This window comes from Protomyctophum bolini (genome assembly GCF_963924005.1).
Source record: "Protomyctophum bolini genome assembly, chromosome: 11".
Taxonomy (NCBI): domain Eukaryota; kingdom Metazoa; phylum Chordata; class Actinopteri; order Myctophiformes; family Myctophidae; genus Protomyctophum; species Protomyctophum bolini.
The window spans coordinates 6712162-6731445 of NC_137872.1; the positions used below are offsets into that span (position 1 = coordinate 6712162).

General features: G+C 45.1%; 1 protein-coding gene across 1 annotated transcript in view; it reads left to right on the top strand.

Annotated features, from left to right (window-relative positions):
* Nucleotides 1–19284, top strand: part of LOC308324440 (neuronal pentraxin-2-like) — a gene marked incomplete at both ends in the record, with an annotated part of 45307 nt that overhangs the window by 3802 nt on the left and 22221 nt on the right. The window contains 3 exon segments of the mRNA XM_080776486.1: nucleotides 7609–7623; nucleotides 7626–7830; nucleotides 13575–13819. Of these exon segments, the coding sequence (XP_080632612.1) occupies nucleotides 7609–7623; nucleotides 7626–7830; nucleotides 13575–13819 (465 nt within the window).

The window sequence follows — 19284 nt, forward strand, 5'->3', positions numbered from 1 at the left end:
CTTGCGGCTAGCTGTTAGCATTAAGAAGTTAACCTGTGCCACCATCAGCGTTCACTTTAAGAGGAGAACCACCGCCAGCCCCCCACACACAAACTCACTGTAAATACAAACATATTGCTATCATTACGATTAGCGCACACTGTTTACCTGTCGCCATAAACGTGTACAACATGTGTCGGGAGCGACGTGGTACAAAGTCACAAGTGACATCCGAACTTTGGATGGCTTAAGATCTACCAAGGACAGCTCTGCTGGATTCTGACTTATGGAGGCTTGAAAATCCTCCTTTGAACTGAGGTAAATGGACATCCCATGGCGTTGCATAGCAACCGGATCAATGTTAAAAGCAGATCAATGTTAAAAGCAGAGTATACGCTGCAAATAACGTCCCCTAGCTGGGGGTACGTATATAAAATAAATAAACATACAATATATAAAATGTATCAAGTAGCTGTCTAGTGCCAACTCCACAGGATTCAGGCAGGGGAGTTTAAAAAGTAAAAAGTATAGAGGCTGTTACGCCTGTGCTCTCTAAGTCTGGATGTGTATCTGTAACTGCTTTTCATGGGGCTGGTTTATGGTTAGAGCCTCTGTTCTCCTGTCATGGGTCTGGTTAGAGCCTCTATGATGCTGTTCTCCTGTCATGGGTCTGGTTAGAGCATCTATGATGCTGTTCTCCTGTCATGGGTCTGGTTAGAGCATCTATGATGCTGTTCTCCTGTCATGGGTCTGGTTAGAGCCTCTGTTCTCCTGTCATGGGTCTGGTTAGAGCCTCTGTTCTCCTGTCATGGGTCTGGTTAGAGCCTCTATGATGCTGTTCTCCTGTCATGTGTCTGGTTAGAGCATCTATGATGCTGTTCTCCTGTCATTGGTCTGGTTAGAGCATCTATGATGCTGTTCTCCTGTCATGGGTCTGGTTAGAGCCTCTGTTCTCCTGTCATGGGTCTGGTTAGAGCCTCTGTTCTCCTGTCATGGGTCTGGTTAGAGCCTCTGTTCTCCTGTCATGGGTCTGGTTAGATCCTCTGTTCTCCTGTCATGGGTCTGGTTAGAGCATCTATGATGCTGTTCTCCTGTCATGGGTCTGGTTAGAGCCTCTGTTCTCCTGTCATGGGTCTGGTTAGAGCCTCTATGATGCTGTTCTCCTGTCATGGGTCTGGTTAGATCCTCTGTTCTCCTGTCATGGGTCTGGTTAGAGCCTCTATGATGCTGTTCTCCTGTCATGGGTCTGGTTAGATCCTCTGTTCTCCTGTCATGGGTCTGGTTAGATCCTCTGTTCTCCTGTCATGGGTCTGGTTAGAGCCTCTGTTCTCCTGTCATGGGTCTGGTTAGAGCCTCTGTTCTCCTGTCATGGGTCTGGTTAGATCCTCTGTTCTCCTGTCATGGGTCTGGTTAGAGCCTCTGTTCTCCTGTCATGGGTCTGGTTAGATCCTCTGTTCTCCTGTCATGGGTCTGGTTAGAGCCTCTGTTCTCCTGTCATGGGTCTGGTTAGATCCTCTGTTCTCCTGTCATGGGTCTGGTTAGAGCCTTTATGATGCTGTTCTCCTGTCATGGGTCTGGTTAGAGCCTCTATGATGCTGTTCTCCTGTCATGGGTCTGGTTAGAGCCTCTATGATGCTGTTCTCCTGTCATGGGTCTGGTTAGAGCCTCTATGATGCTGTTCTCCTGTCATGGGTCTGGTTAGAGCCTCTGTGATGCTGTTCTCCTGTCATGGGTCTGGTTAGAGCCTCTATGATGCTGTTCTCCTGTCATGGGTCTGGTTAGAGCCTCTATGATGCTGTTCTCGGACACATCAAGCCGACGCATACAATCAACTGTCTTAACAGCGGATCACAGGTAGGAACACCAGCGGTCACAAATGTGACCGAGGCTACGTCATTGATTTTTATTGTCATATGAAAGCAGGGAATTATACAGTAGCTTCAAATTAACATATTGGTTGCTAATGTCTTGCAGAGAAACAGCGAGTTGAGAAAACAGGCTTGAAAGGTTCACTTCTGTGGTCTCTAACATTACACCTAGCTACATGTTTAAGCATTTATTTCATATTTACATGTCTTCTGTCGACTCTAGCATTACACCTAGCTAAACGTTTAAGCACTTATTTCATATCTACATGTTGATTTAAGCTCTGCCACTTATTTCAGACATGCTCTAGTATGTGAAGAGTCTGCCTGTGATATTAACTCATTTCGGATGAAAAAAATAATAAAATAAAATCAGTTTTTCTCCAGTTAGTCTCCCATATTTGACTGGCGCTATGCCATCTGGGAATGTGGAGCAACAAGCCCATAGCATCATTATAGGCCACTTTGAGCCAGAGTGGAGCCTCCCCCTGGCCAACCGGGGTGCCTGATGGAAGTGTTCCTTCCACTCGCTACGTCTCCTCATGCATTGAAGGAAGCATGAGGTCAGTCCGCTGCTCTCCCCAGGTTGTCAGAGGAAGTGTAGCGCCCAGCATTACATTAGATAATTGACACTGTGAAAGAATGGGTTGCAAAAAGATGAATGGACATACTGTTATTCCCGTAAGCCTCATTAATAAGACTATATGTGTTGCATATTCAGCTCATATTGAGGTCATGTCCAGTGAGGCGTCTAACTTATGAATTTACATTAAAACCACACCGTGAGTCAGGACATCCCTCCACCACTATGCTGTATATTAATAACCAACGCATGTTGTAATGAGCTCGTCCGTGCCAGAGTGGTGTGGCTCAACAGTCAACACAACCCAATTCCTCCACACCACCATAGACAGACCTGCAACCACCAGGCCTGGATTGGCCACAGGACGTACCAGGCCCGGTGGGTTAACCCTCTGGTGGGCCGGTCTGGGCCAAATGTTAAGTTGGTTGTGTATCATTTATGTTGTACAGTTGAATGTGGAGGTGTTAAGGGCTTGTATTTCAAGTATCTGTACTCTACTGAAAAGTCAGTAGCGCATGTGCGCGCTGGTTGTGGTGGGCCAGTCTGGGCCAAATTCCAAGTTTCAGTCCGCCACAGTGGGTGGACAGCAACTCTCTCTCTCTCTCTCTCTCTCTCTCTCTCTCCCTATCTCTCTCATTAATGCAGATTGAAAGCATTCATACATCAGTGGAGAGTCAGCCATGGATGGATGGATCGCTGCAGATATAAATCCTTCCATGACTCATCTTCCTTCGCCTTTGCGTCCTTCTGTCTAATCACAGTTCTATTGATCCAAGGCCGTTGCTTCACACCGCAAGAAGATCAATGCTTCTGATAAGAAGACACTTATTTTTTATTCATTCTCCATGGGGGAGGGGGGGGGGGGGGGAAGGAGGGGTTTGGACCTCTCTCATTATTCAAAGCAGAATCAGAAGAACTTTGGTAGAATGACCGTGAAAGAGCTTTAGAGAGAAAGATATGCCTTTTCACACTTTTAGAGCATGCAGGTCATCGTCATATGGGCGTGTCAAGGACCCCATGATGATCCTTTGATAAGGTTTAATACTCTACAAGGTTTAATACTGCCTCTCATAATATGGGTGTTATATAAGCTCTCTGTTCAGCAGGTTCCATTCTCTTTATGGCAGAGCCATAGAGTAAGACAGAGTTATGCAAACTTTGTTCACTTTAATGATCTTAAATCCCTTTATTTTAGATTGTTTTGTCGTAATAGTACAACATAAACATTACAGAGACTTTAGTTGTTACTGTACAATACTTTAAAACAGTTGTCATGTTGCACACATGCCTAAAATAGCTCATATTTGCGCCGCCCTCGTTGAAAACAATGTATTTCCAACTCCAGCTTGTCCCTCTCCATCCATGCATGCTGCACAAACAGCGCTCGAGCGCTCTGTCTCTGCCCCCTCAATGTTGACTCTTCTATTAGATGGCTGCATGTGCTTTATGGTGATGCTTTTATTTTGAAGCCGTGGAAGGAAGTGAATGTGACACACACGTGACTTACCAGGTGCAGATTCAGATGGAAGGAAAGGCAGAAGCACAACGTTTCTCTGAACTACTGTAGACTCTCTGAAGGTTCATTTAGCAGCCAGCTAGAACAGGAACAAGGTAATGTGTGTGTTGTGTTTTCATGACTCTGTGTGAGGTCACTTTGGATGTGTTTACATTAACCCATTTAGACCTGAGACAATTCTACAAAATCCTGTCGTTCTCAAACATTTTCAGGTCAAGGACCCCCAAGATTATATGAGCTTGTAGATCTGCTATTTTTCCAACAGCTAAAGTACAACATAATGCTTAAAACACCAAAAGGGGTTCCGGGTTTACAGAGAGCAGGTGTTTCAGTCTGTTGCTGTCATGTAAACATTGTTTGCAGTGAAGTTTCAATGAATGACAGTAAATGGGATATCAAAGGCTATGTCAGTAAACATGTTGATGATTCATGAATTAATTCACATGCATGGTATATAGACATGAGGCATAGTTATGTTTGTGCGTGTGTGTGTGTGTGTGTGTGTGTGTGTGTGTGTGTGTGTGTGTGTGTGTGTGTGTGTGTGTGTGTGTGTGTGTGTGTGTGTGTGTGTGTGTGTGTGTGTGTGTGTGTGTGTGTGTGTGTGTGTGTGTGTGTGTGTGTGTGTGTGTGTGTTTTAAAGGCCCATCTTCTATGTTATGCTTGTATGAAAGGGATGTCTGGAGCTCTTTGGTGGAGCTGTTGCCACCGCGACCCGACTACGGATGAGCGGTTGAAGATTTGTTTTCATTTGTTTTCAACATGTCAGTTTTCACATCCATGTAAAGGGGCCAGAGTTAGCCATAGGCTAATTTACATCTCCCTGAGCAGGTGAATATTGTCAACCGACAATATGATTACACTAGGTCACAAGGTCAATAGAATATACACCCCTATTATGTTATTTCCTCAACACAGGCTCTTAAAAATGGTAGTAAAACTATACATACTGTACAAAAACACATACAGTACCAATGCAATGCAATGCAAGAACAATAAAACATTGCACAGGGGACAAAAACAACCGCAGAGTGAATGTAGAAATGACAACATGCAGTGATCTGAGAGCTGATAAGTACTCTGTTTTTAGTCACCTCTTCAGGTTGAATCTGAAGGTCAGATAGTTGGAGGTCGTCCTCGGCATGTTTCTCACAAGGAAAGGAAAGGAAAGGAACACAACTTTATGTTGAAACTTTATGTCTAAAGCTGAGAGTAAATACAAACTTCTGGAAACATCAGCCTTCGCCCTCCCCTCTGGCTTGTGTTCGCTACAGGGCATACCTATTGAGTATGGAAACATCAGCCTTCACCCTCCCCTCTGGCTTGTGTTCGCTACAGGGCATACCTATTGAGTATGGAAACATCAGCCTTCGCCCTCCCCTCTGGCTTGTGTTCGCTACAGGGCATACCTATTGAGTATGGAAACATCAGCCTTCACCCTCCCCTCTGGCTTGTGTTCGCTACAGGGCATACCTATTGAGTATGTAAACATCAGCCTTCACCCTCCCCTCTGGCTTGTGTTCGCTACAGGGCATACCTATTGAGTATTGATAGATGCCATAACAATGGGACATTTTCAATTTGTGTGTATTTTTATAGATCCAATTTTAATGACTTTTGAGCGGAAACGAAGCGCTGCATGCGCAATGAACAATTTACCCAATGAATGAATGAATGAATGAATGAACGGACCGCTGTAAAGCACTTTGAGTAGTACTTAGAAAAGCTCCATGAATGTTTAATTCATTATAATTACCTAGGATGAACTCCACAGTGCCTGTGAGTCTATAGCTGGCATGCAGTTCAACAGATTGACGTCAGCAGTCACAGTCCCACCGTGACATCTGGCTGTTAACTCCTCTCCTCTCCTCTCCTCTCCTCTCCTCTCCTCTCCTCTCCTCTCCTCTCCTCTCCTCTCCTCGCCTCTCCTCTCCTCTCGCGGATGTTGTGACCTCAAACGAACGTGGGACGACAGTGTGTTTTTCAAAGTTGTCGGGCCGTTAAATCTCCGAGGCTTCGTGAGGAGCGACGGAACGCTTTGTTGGAGACGACAGGATTAACGGGATTAGATGTCTGTGTCATTAAATCTATGTCTGAACTCCTTCATATCCCTGACTCTATTCAGTAACTCTACCTCCACCTCTCTCTCTCTCCTCTCCTCTCTGTCTCTCACAAGGAAACGGACGTGCACACACACACACACACACACACGCACGCACACACACACACACACACACACACACACACACACACACACACACACACACACACACACACACACACACACACACACACACACACACACTGCAAAGCACTCTGTGAGCTTGTAGATGTGCTATATGTTACGTGTGAGCCACCTACGTATAAATGAGTACGTATAAAACTACGAGAACTAAGTATAAATTAGTTAAAAATCAAACACTAACCTCCATATAAACCATGACCTCTGACCTCTACTAATCCTAGTCCATAAACCTCTTTTACTTTAACCAAAATCTAATCTAAATCCTCGTTGCCGAGCCTGATTTGCCAGGTGTGAAATGAGGCCAATCCACACCTGGCAAATCTATCCTAAAATACATTCCAAACAGGTGTGATGATGGAGATCTGAATTGGTCAGAATAAGCAGACAAAAATAAGGCAGAGACAAAAGTTCAGAGGTTTTAATACATGAGTGATTATATAATGTTGGTACCAAAATAGACATCAGACTTACAACTCAGCTGTTGTTGGATGAATGGGCTGCCAAATGGGAAGTAGAACCTATTTAGCACCTTGCTGGCAAGATGGCCGCGGTCTGCATATTATCGTCTTAGAAGAATTATTATTTTGTTCAACGTTCGTTGGATACGATTTTGTCCACAATTCTGTGCTGTATTGATATAGAAAAATAACAATTATTCTAAAGTTGTTTGTTGTTGTTGTTGTTTTCGTCTTGTCTTGGCAAGATGGCAGCGGTGTGAATATCGTCAGTAAGGGTCCATTTGGTTACCAACTCTCCATCAGCTGCAGGGGACCACCTGGAACCCCTGTTGAAAACCACAGTTTTTTTGACTGACAAAAACTAAATATTTATGATGACTAAAATTGAGACTAAATATACTGACAATTTCGTCAACAAATAAAAACTAGACTAAAATGTTAGGAAGGGGACTAGTGAACAAGAGATCCAGTATATATCCAGTATAAGTCATTTTACACTTGGTTGCATGATGAAAATAGCCGATATACAATTACCGATCTGCTATTTTCAGCAAATGTCATTACGATGGCATCAAGGCCTGCCAAAATACATTTTAGTCGACTAAATCAACTGTACATGTAGTCGATTAAAATCGCATGACATTTAGTCGACTAAAACTAGACTAAACACTAAAACATTCCAGGTGACTAAAATGTGACTGAAACTAAATTATAATAATTCTATTCAAGAGACTATATGACTGAAACTAAAATCAAATTTGGCTGCCAAAAACAACACTGTTGAAAACCACTGTTTTAGTCGACGAAATCAACTCTATAACTGACCGTCTTTTCCGTTGTGTTTCTCTCTCAGCAGCAACAGCTGCTGCGTCTGCCCGGCGCTGCCAACAACTCCTCCTCTTCCTCCCCGTCCTCCTCCTCCTCCTCGTCGCCGGGCGGAGTAGGAGTAGGAGGAGCTACAACAGCAGGAGGAGGGGGAGGGGCGTCGTCCGCCCTGTCCCCGCTGCCCGCGGAGCTGCGCGAGCTCCTGCGCCAGCGCCTGGGGGCGCTAGAGAGCCAGCTGCTCCGCAAGGTGGCCGAGCTGGAGGCGGAGAAGAGCCAGCTGCTCAACGAGACGGCGGCGCACCGCCAGCGCACCGAGCAGACGCTGAGCTCCCTGCTGGAGAGGATCACCGAGCTGGAGAGAAGTAAGTACTACACTACCCATGATGCCTCACTACATCATCACTATACATATCGTGTTCATATTGTAAACGAGAGGCATGTTGAAGTCAAAGTGGAAGAGTTTAGTATAATCCATCTGGTCAAAACCACGGAGAGCTCCCTGGATTAGGAGATACAAAGCTTTCTTTCTGAGCCGTAAACAGGGAAGTGAACGGCAGCGCGCATGCGCGAACAGCAAGGAGTATGGTGCAGAAGGAGAGGCCAACCCTGGCTCTGAATATCTGAATATCTGAATCTGAATATTTTTCTCTCGTTTGATATTAATGAAAATGCACTAGAACGTGTGTACACGTCCTCACAATCCATGGGTTGGATTAGCTATAGGACGGCTCCACACGTCCTACCGTCTAAATAAGTTACCGTCCCGGGTTCCCATGCAGGTACCTACCGTTTCGTATATTTGGATGATGTATCGTCCCCGCCACATCACTCGGTCTCTCGATACGTATAACCCCACTTTAGCAGATGTTAACAGCCACTGTTCAGACGACATTAACATTAACATTAACATAACATTAACACACGGGAGCACTTTATGAATATCATTTTATCTCCCGTCGCCTCGCGGCCTCTCCTCTCCTCATGCATTATCTCTGCACGTTGTGTGATGTGTCTCCCTGCTTTGAATCAAAGCGAGTCTTGACAGGTCCCCGGTAAACAAACCCATGGTCCCAGCAGGAGCTCCATATTGGATGAGGAACATCTGTAACACTCCTGTGAAAGCCTGTTTGGTCCTTGTCTCATCCTGCGCCGCGCGTAACCCATTACTACCTGGAACGCATCTGTGTCACCTTTTAATAACTTTAACACTTTAAAACATTATTTTATACTTGAGCTTATATAGGAAAAAAATAGCAGATCTACAAGCTCGTAGTGCGGCACTCTGTGCCGCTCTATACGAGCTTGTAGATCTGCTATATTTGAAAAATGAAATGAGACGCTAATCTTTGAATTATATACTTTCCCAGTGAAGGTTTTTTAACTCAAATCTTTGCTTCTGGGGGTATCCCTGGAACAACATATTTTGACATGGGGTCCTCCGCCGCATGGAAAAACTTCCACTGCGCAGAAAGCATGGAATACGGATGTGTATATTACAGGAAACTCCCGTTAAACTTTCCAACAAACTCCGGTAAACTCCCGAATTGTATGTAACAGGTATCACACCTGTATATTGCCGTATAGTACTGCATATGCCTGCTCAATTTGAGGTTTACGGGCTAATCTAGTGCCCATAATTGCCTGTTAACTCCTCTTTTCAAACAGTGTACTCGTATAGAAACATACCTTGTTCCCGTAGAATATGGAATATGAATATGAATATGAATATGAATATGGTCTCAGGTCTTCAAGGGATAAGACCAGGCAAACGATCTGCATTAGCACGCTGCGTCTGGGGGGGGGGGGGGTAGACTTCAGATATTATGCTGAATGTTTTGTTGTTATGAAATAAGAAGAAGAATATTGTTTTCAAAACGCTGGAGCCTCATGTGTTCCAGTTTATCATTTAGGGGGGGGGGGGGGGTAGACTTCAGATATTATGCTGAATGTGTTGTTGTTATGAAATAAGAAGAAGAAGAATATTGTTTTCAAAACGCTTAAGCCTCATGGGTTCCAGTTTATCATTTAGTCAACAAGCTATTTGTTAATACTTTCCATTGCTTCAATATTCATGAGATCTAGACACACTGAACCACTTTAACTTTAAACAAGAACATGACTCTGAGTCATAACCGCCAGGTGCAACCAGAGCCATCTAATAGAGGAGTTATGATATTGAGGGGGAAGAAACTGAGTGCTTGAACACTGTTCAAGCACTCAGGCACGTGCGTGCGTGCGTGCGTGCGTGAGAGTGCGAGAGTGTGCCTATGTAAAGAGCCTTGGATAAAGGCGCTATATAAATGCACCATTCACTGGCTCAGAATAGTGGTTCTCAGACTGTTCAATCACCTGGACAACATTTGCTATACTGCCTCTTGTAGTAGTGGACACTTTCTCATGATTGGCTGCCTCGTCTCCAGGCTTATACATATAAATCCCATAGTATTTTTTTAACTAAATTATTTTCACTCTGTGTCAATTATCTAGTGTAATCCTGGGAACCAAATGGACCCTTGTATGGGTCTGTAACTCTTGAGAGTGCACATACGGAACCAAATGGCTTTTGTTCCAGTTGTATACACTCTCAGAGTTAAATTAACATTAGTTTTACAATTTTATATACATATTTGAGTCTCAGAGATATAGAAATGCCATTAAAGGGGCCTGGGGGTCTGTAATCTGTTGCATGTCAAACTGGGGGTGAAAATGGTTGAAAATCACTGCTAAGAGCCGTACAAATCTTCTCTCATGGGGGTCCCTACATGGGTATACCTTTTCAAATGGGGGTCCGGCAGGGTAATTAGTGTCTAATTTGGGGGTCCTTGACATGAAAAGGTTTGGGAGCCCCACTGTGTGCAGTGGTTATTACACCACCGAATCAGAATGTTGGTCAGGTGTGTTTTTGGGGAGGCAGACGAATCAGCCCCGTCTGTTTTCCCACTTCATCCATTTTATGTCGACTTCGACTTTCAGAGCTCCTTTTTAACGATTCCCCCGGTTCATTTCCTTTGATTTGTTCTAGTGTGTTTGTGTTGTTTTTTGTCCCTGTGTTTTAAACATTAATCTCTGCTACTTGTTTTATGTTTGCTCGCAATCAATGCTTTAACCCACTTAGACCTGAGTCTATATCCTGACGGTTCTCTATCGGCGGTGCTCAAACAAGGACCTCAAAACATTATAGTATTTGGCCGCGGCCGAGGGACCCCCGTCTGAAAATATGTTGTTCCAGGGAGGGACCCCCGTCTGAAAATATGTTGTTCCACGGAGGGACCCCCGTCTGATAATATGTTGTTCCAGGGAGGGACCCCCATCTGAAAATATGTTGTTCCAGGGAGGGACCCCCGTCTGAAAATATGTTGTTCCAGGGAGGGACCCCCGTCTGAAAATATGTTGTTCCAGGGAGGGACCCCCGTCTGAAAATATGTTGTTCCAGGGAGGGACCCCCGTCTGATAATATGTTGTTCCAGGGAGGGACCCCCGTCTGAAAATATGTTGTTCCAGGGAGGGACCCCCGTCTGATAATATGTTGCTCCAGGGAGGGACCCCCGTCTGAAAATATGTTGTTCCAGGGAGGGACCCCCGTCTGAAAATATGTTGTTCCAGGGAGGGACCCCCGTCTGAAAATATGTTGTTCCAGGGAGGGACCCCCATCTGAAAATATGTTGTTCCAGGGAGGGACCCCCGTCTGATAATATGTTGTTCCAGGGAGGGACCCCCGTCTGAAAACATGTTGTTCCAGGGAGGGACCCCCGTCTGATAATATGTTGTTCCAGGGAGGGACCCCCGTCTGAAAATATGTTGTTCCAGGGAGGGACCCCCGTCTGATAATATGTTGTTCCAGGGAGGGACCCCCGTCTGATAATATGTTGCTCCAGGGAGGGACCCCCGTCTGAAAATATGTTGTTCCAGGGAGGGACCCCCGTCTGAAAACATGTTGTTCCAGGGAGGGACCCCCGTCTGGGAGGGACCCAGGGAGGGACCCCCGTCTGAAAATATGCTGTTCCAGGGAGGGACCCTTACCGTGCTACGAGCTTGTAGATCTGAGCTAAAGTATAACATGATCCTTAAAACACCAAAAGGAGTTCCCGTCCTGAACGACTTAATGTGCTGCTTGTCTCATTCCATTGGGGAATGTTTTTTGTTTTGTTTTGTTACTAAATAGATTTCTTTTTAATCTCTCTGATTAAATAAAGGTTAAATGGAGATATAAAACTGAGAGTTGAATGAATGGGTATTGGAAGAAGTAGGGCAGAGTGGAGGTTTGTTTCTGACAGAGAGAGAGAGAGAGAGAGGGGGAGAGAGAGAGAGGCTCAGAGGGGAGAGAGAGATAGAGAGAGAGAGAGAGAGAGAGAGAGAGAGAGAGAGAGAGAGAGAGAGAGAGAGAGAGAGAGAGAGAGAGAGAGAGAGAGAGAGAGAGACATGGAATGGAAGGCAGCTGATCTACAAGAAACAGAATAATCATGTTAGATCTGGAGGGGAGAGGGGGGGGGGTTGGGGGAGTTGGGGGAGGAGGGGGGGGTACCTCTCTGGAGACCCGCGCAGTCGGAAAAGAGAACAAACACGCGCGCGGCATGCGTTTGGGTTACTATCGTTGTGAGGACGTCAGCAATTCACGATTGCAGTTTTAACTCATTCAGAACAGGAGCCCCTTTTCTTGTTATATACTTTAGCAGATCTACAAGCTTGTTTTTTAACCCATTTTTAACTGACGAAAATTACCTCGAAAAAAAAAAAGGCTTCTAAATATTTCTGTATCAGTGGTGCTCAATATTTCATGTCATGGACCCCCAGAAATGTAATTGGCCACCGACCCCAATCTGAAAATATGTTGTTCCAGGGACCCACCCCATGCAGAAGCAAAGATTTGAGTTAAAAACGTTGGCTCTGAAAGAATATATTCAAAGATGTGCGCCACATATTCACGATTTCTTTTAAATAGCCGACCTATACAAGCTCATAGCGTGGCACTCGGTGCCGTGCTATGAGCTTGTAGATCTGCTATTTTCAATAGCTATAAGCACATAATGCTTAAAACACCAAGCATTTCCAACCACATTCTCCTCACCATAATAATTATGCACTCTACGATATACACTTGCTGGGACATTTGGCCCCCACAAGCATAGTAAACGAGTGCACTACGCACATACGCACAGGCACATACGCACGCACATACACGCACACACGTGCACACACACACATGCGCACACACACATGCGTACTCCTGTTGCCATGGTGATACAGCCACAGTAACAAGCTGCCTCTTAGCAGCAGCAGCTAAGGTTGTAACACACTAAAACAATGTGAATATCTTGAGGCTTGGCCTTGGAACGAGAGACGAGCCGTCTGATTGGACGACGCTGAACACGCTGAGACGCTGCAGGACACGTCATGTAGAAAGCTCGTATGTCCGTCTGATTGGACGAGAGAGACGCTGAACACGTCATGTGGAAAGCTTGTATGTGTCCGTCTGATTGGATTTGATTTTTAGTTTTAGTTTTAGTTTAGTTTTAGTTTTAGTTTTAGTTTTAGTTTTAGTGTGTGCGTGCGTGCGTGCGTGCGTGCGTGCGTGCGTGCATGCGTGTGTGCGTGCATGCGTGATACAGCTGCGCCCTCTGGTGGGTGGTGTTACAGCGCAGGCAGGCATCGCTCATTGCGTTCGCAATAATAATTATGCCCAGCTCTATAACCGAAGGACCTTCATTACCGTCATAAAGGCATGGCGTGATCACACACCATTTCATCTGTCGGGTGGAAACCTCATACTGTAACCTTTTCAAGATTCAAAATATAAAATAGCAAGTAGCAGGTGACCACTGGAAACCTTCCATGTCCCAGACTGTCCTAACAGCCTTCAGGGTACGAGGATTACCCTGCGTTCCATTGTGTTGGCAGCAAATGATTGATTTGGTTCATTCAGTCCAGTGGTTCCCAATATTGGGGAATCCTTGAAGGAGTTCCAGGGGGTCCCCCAGCTAAATGATAGTTTGTAACCAAATGGACCCTCATGGGTCTGTAACTCTGAGAGTGTACAGATGGAACCAAGTCCCCCGAGGACTGTGTCTTTAATGAAATAATGTCGTGTTTTTTTTGTCATGTTTTTCAGGTAACAATGCATTCAAGTCCCCCGAGGACTTCAAGGTGTCTCTGTCTCTGAGGACCAACTACCTGTACGGACGCATCCGGAAGAGCCTCCCGGAGATGTACGCCTTCACCGTGTGCATGTGGCTGAAGTCGGGCGCCTCGCCCGGCATCGGCACGCCCTTCTCCTACGGCGTGCCGGGCCAGGCCAACGAGATCGTCCTCATTGAGTGGGGCAACAACCCCATCGAACTGCTGGTCAACGACAAGGTAAGGACCAATCCTCTTTGCACAACATGTCGCAGCACGACATGTTGTGAGCTTCATACCGAGGAGAGAGAGAGAGAGAGAGAGAGAGAGAGAGAGAGAGAGAGAGAGAGAGATAGTCTCACTGCGCAAAAAGCATGGAATACGGTTGAGTATATTCCAGGAAACACCCGGTAAATTTACCAACAAACTCCGGTACACTCCCGAATTGTACCATCACCCCTGTATATTACTGTATATTACTGTACTGTACATGCAGCTAACCTTGAGGTTTACGGGCAAATCTAGTGTCCATGCCTGTTAATCCCTCTTTTCACGCAGTGTCTGATAGTCCACTCCCAACAAGTTTAGCAGCATATACAGTAATGTACAGTAATATACAGTAATATACAGGTGTGATGGTACATTACATTGGGGGCGACTGTGGCTCAGGAGGCATAGCAGGTCGTGCAATGATCCATGGGTCGGCGGTTCGAATCCCGGCTCCTCCTCCTGTCTACATGTCGAAGTGTCCTTGGGCAAGACACTGAACCCCAAATTGCTCCCGATGTGCTGGTTGGTACCTTGCATGGCTTCCGCCGCAATTGGTGTCTGAATGTGTGTGTGAATGGGTGAATGGGTGAATGGGTGAATGTAATGCACAATCTATGTAAAGCGCCTTGGATAAAGGCACTATATAAATATTTATACCATTTACATTACGGGAGTTAAGCGGAGTCTGTTGGAAAGTTTAACGGGAGTTTCCTGTAATAATATACACATCAGTATTCAATGCTTCTTGGCGCAGTGAGATACTGTATGTACAGAAGAGATGGGACATTTACATTTCTCTCCCCTTGTGGTCTCCTGATATTTAATAATGGATTCCACATTTTGGTGCAGGCAGAGCAGCGGAATGAGAACGTTCTCCATGTTTGTTCTACATTGTGGGACCAGATCACGCTGTGACTGAGTGTCACTCACTGTGGAGAAGTTGTTGGATAATGAGGGCATCGAGGACACTGAACGGAACCCTCTCTATATGTTAAATAGTATTTAACCCATTTTGGGCAGGAACCCCTTTTGGTGCGTTATACTTTAGCTATTGAAAAATAGCAGCTCTACAAGCTCATAGCACGGCACAGAGTGCCGCGCTACGACCTTGTGTAGTTCTGCTATTTTTGAAAGATCGTGAAAATGTGTCTAAAAATATATATACATTCTTTCAGAGCGAACGCTTTTAACTCATTGCTTCTGTGGGAGGGTCCCTGGAACAACATATTTTCAGATGGGGGTCGGCGGCCAATTACATATAATTGTTGGGGTCCTTGACATTAAATATTGAAGACCACTGATATAGAAACATGAGGTATTTCAGAAAACTGTCAGGATTTAGAAGATTTCTTTTTATTTTCGACGTCCGGTCTAAAGCGGTTAAATAGTTTTTAACTTAGTCAGAGAGACAGTGGGCGTCAATGGCATTTAATACATACCAATCCCAGGGATATTTGTGACCAGATTTGACGGAGGGGCTGCCATCGCGCAGCCTCCAGCTTTTCACAAGAAATGAGTTAATATCACAGGCAGACTCTTCACATATTAGAGCATTTCTGAAATAAATTAGTTAATATCACTCTTCACATAATAGAGCATGTCTGAAATAAATTAGTTAATATCACAGGCAGACTCTTCACATATTAGAGCATGTCTGAAATACATGTCACAGCTGAAATAGACCAGTACAGACTGCATAGTCCGACAGCTAATAGTCCGAAAACTAATAGTCCGACAGCCAATAGTGCAACAGCCAATAGTCCCACAGCCAATAGTCCGACAGCCAATAGTCAGACATCCAATAGTCCGACAGCCAATAGTCCGACAACCAACAGTCCCACTACTCCAATAGTCCGACAGCCAATAGTCCGACAGCCAATAGTCCGACAGCCATGTCTGACAACCAATACTCTGACAGTCATGTCGGGCAACCCATAGTCTGACAACCTATAGTCTGACAGCGACACCCCAACAGCACCACTCAGTTCCGATGGGTCTGATATTTTAGTGACATTGAGATGTTGGAGAACCAAGCGGTGCTGCTCTGTTACACCAGAGAAAGGATCAGTCGCACATAAAAGATAAAAGAACACAAACATCCCATTTTCTGGGCCCAGACCTGACATTTCTAACCCAAATCATATTCTGTACACTCTGAGATGTGCTCTTCTTCCATCCTGTTCCATTACCCGCTGCTCTCACTGACATGCAGCTCTCTCTCTCTCTCTCTCTCTCTCTCTCTCTCTCTCTCTCTCTCTCTCTCCACTATCGCACCAATCTTTTATATTTTATCCCATTCAGACCGGAGGAACGCATCTGTGTCACCTTATAGCTTTCAACCACTTAATTTTAACCATTATTTTAAACTTTATATCATGTTGAAAAATAGCACATCTACAAGCTCACAGCCCGGCACTCGGTGTTGCGCTTCAAGCTTGTAGATCTGCTATTTATTTATTTATTTTTTTAAATAGTGAAAACGTGGCGTAAATCTTTTAATATATATTCTTTCAGAGCGAACGTTTTTAACTCATATTTTTGCTTCTGGGGGGTCCCTGGAACAACATATTTTCAGATGGAGGCGGCCAAGTACAGATTTATTTAGGGGGTCCTTGAACCACTGGTATAGAAACCCAGAAAGCTGTCATGATTTAGAAGACATTCAGTAGAATGTGGTCTCGGGTCTCAATGGGTTAACTGACATCTGCACTCTGGCGTGCTCTCCACCTGAGGGCTAATAACGCCGGTCTACTTCAGACGACGTATCATTCTTACACTTCCAATCATTTATTTTGTGGTGACTTTCTGCCCTGACTCTGTCTGACGTTCTGCCTTTCTTGTGTTGAAAGCCATGAGTCAGGAGTTGACGTGTGTCACTGCGTGTTACATGTCTTATATTATGTGAGTCAGGAGTTGACGTGTGTCACTGCGTGTCTTATACGTGAGTCGGGTAGTGAGTAGTGACAAGAGTGATTCTTTGGTTTTGGTTTGTAGCAACAATAGTAAAGTAGTAAAAGTAAGATGGAGTGCGGTGATTTTTCCAGTATTTTATGTGTTTATGAGGTGACGGTACATTAGGCTTACTCTCAGAGTTACAGACCTGTAAGGGTCCATTTGGGTCCATGTGTTACACTCTCAGAGTTACAGACCTGATTATCATCAGCGGTGTGTTGGCCTATTGTGTTATTGAAGACATGTTCATGGGTTGGGGTGTCTCTGTGTTGGCCTATTGTGTTATTGAAGACCTTTTCATGGGTTGGGGAGGCTCTGCCTTGGCCACTGTGTTAACCCATTCTGAACGGGAACCCGTTTTGGTGTTTAGCATCATGTCATGCTTTAGCTATTGAAAAATAGCAGATCTACAAGCTCATAGCGCGCCACCGAGTGGCGCGCTACGAGCTTGTAGGTCTGCTATTTTTGAAAAATCGAAGAACGACTGACATTTTTTTAGAATCTGATCTCAGGTCAGAATGGGGTTCATCAGACCAGTGTGTGTCCAGTGGAAACCTCGTATGAACCTGATCTCAGGTCAGAATGGGTTAATGAAGACATTTTCATTTGTACGGGAGGCTCTGCGTTCTGTCACTGCGCCACAGGCAGCATCTGTACTGTTGATGCTCGTTGAATAGTAAACAGTCTGACTTGGCCGAGGGAAGCGTGGTATAATGGAGGAAATAGCCTGGCAACCTCTAGCAATAGTCTCTGGAAAAATTATGTTATCATTGAATTCCCCAAAAAACAAGATCCGAGTTCTGAGCTGGACTGGTTAGTAGTAAATGTACTTTGTCTTAGTTACGTTGCACCACTGGGGTTTGGAACACACAGGGCCAGGCTTTCATAATATAACAGACGTCTCCTTTACAGCGACAGCATTTAATTCACGTTGGTGTTTGTAACGAAGCACGTCGTTTCAAACCATAAAAAAGTGCTGTACAAGCTGGAAAACAAACAGAAACTAGAACGAGGGAATACATTAGCAGACGAGAACGGTTCATAAAGAACAAAGGAACAAAGCATTTAACCCATTCTGACCTGAGATCAGATTCATACGAGGTTTCCACTGGACACACGCTGGTCTGATGAACCCATTCTGACCCGAGATCAGATTCTAAAAAATGTCAGTCGTTCTTCGATTTTTCAAAAAATAGCAGAGCTACAAGCTCGTAGCGCGCCACTCGGTGGCGCGCTATGAGCTTGTAGATCTGCTATTTTTCAATAGCTAAAGCATAACATGAGGCTAACACCAAAACGGGTTCCCGTTCAGAATGGGTTAATACACACATGGAATACAGAAAGAGGGCTATAAAAAATAGCAATTCAGCTGTAATGCTCTACGGTAAAGGCCATGGTTTACTGTAGCTAAATACTGAAGCATACGGAAGGAAGCTTGGGAGGAAAGGAAGGAAGGAAGCTAGGGAGGAAAGGAAGGAAGGAAGCTTGGGAGGAAAGGGAGGAAGGAAGCTTGGGAGGAAAGAGGTGCATGCGTTTGGTCCGATATACTGGCAGTTTTTTTTTTCGGTGGTGAGGTGACCGCCGAACTACAACATGACGTCACGAGCCGCGGTGAAGAGCAAACCACTGCCACCGCCCTTCTCTCTGTTTTTACTCACCATGCACCGCTCCACGTTATTTCAGCTCCGGTGCAGGTCACCTCACCACCGGAAATCCTCATGGGAAACCACGGGTAAGTTTTAACCTGCCACAGGTTCGCTTTAACCTGCCACAGATTAGTTTTAACCAGCCACAAGTTAGTTTTAGTGTTGTCGGATTAACCCCTGTCGGACTCTCTGTTAGTACTGTATGTCTATAACCAACGTATGACGTAAACTAAACAAACGTAAACTACCGGTATTTGTATTTATCACAGGATATGTACATGCACAGGCTGTAAAGTAAAGATGACAACCCTGTCTTCCCAATTCCAAGTAAATATAAGTGAAGTAGTCTGTTCGTCATCAGCACACTCTATTATTCATAACACGCACACGCATGTGCACGCACGTGCACGTATGTGCACACGCACGCATGCACGCAGCCACTCATGCACGCACGCACGCACGCAGGCACGCACGCACGCACGCACGCACGCATGCACTCACGCACGCACGCACACACGCACGCACGCACGCACGCACGCACACACACACACGCCTCATAAGTTCATAAACCGCGAGCAATCCCAAAACAATTATTGTCATCCATTTGGATATAGGTAATTGTGTTTTGGCAGCACGCCCAGGAGATTTAGAGAGAGAGAGAGAGAGAGAGAGAGAGAGAGAGGAGAGAGAGAGAGAGAGAGAGAGAGAGAGAGAGAGAGAGAGAGAGAGAGAGAGAGAGAGAGAGAGAGAGAGAGAGAGAGAGAGAGAGACCCTTTGTTTCCAGTCTACGATAAACCAAATTAATGACAGACGGCCCCTTGATTTGTAGCAGCGTTC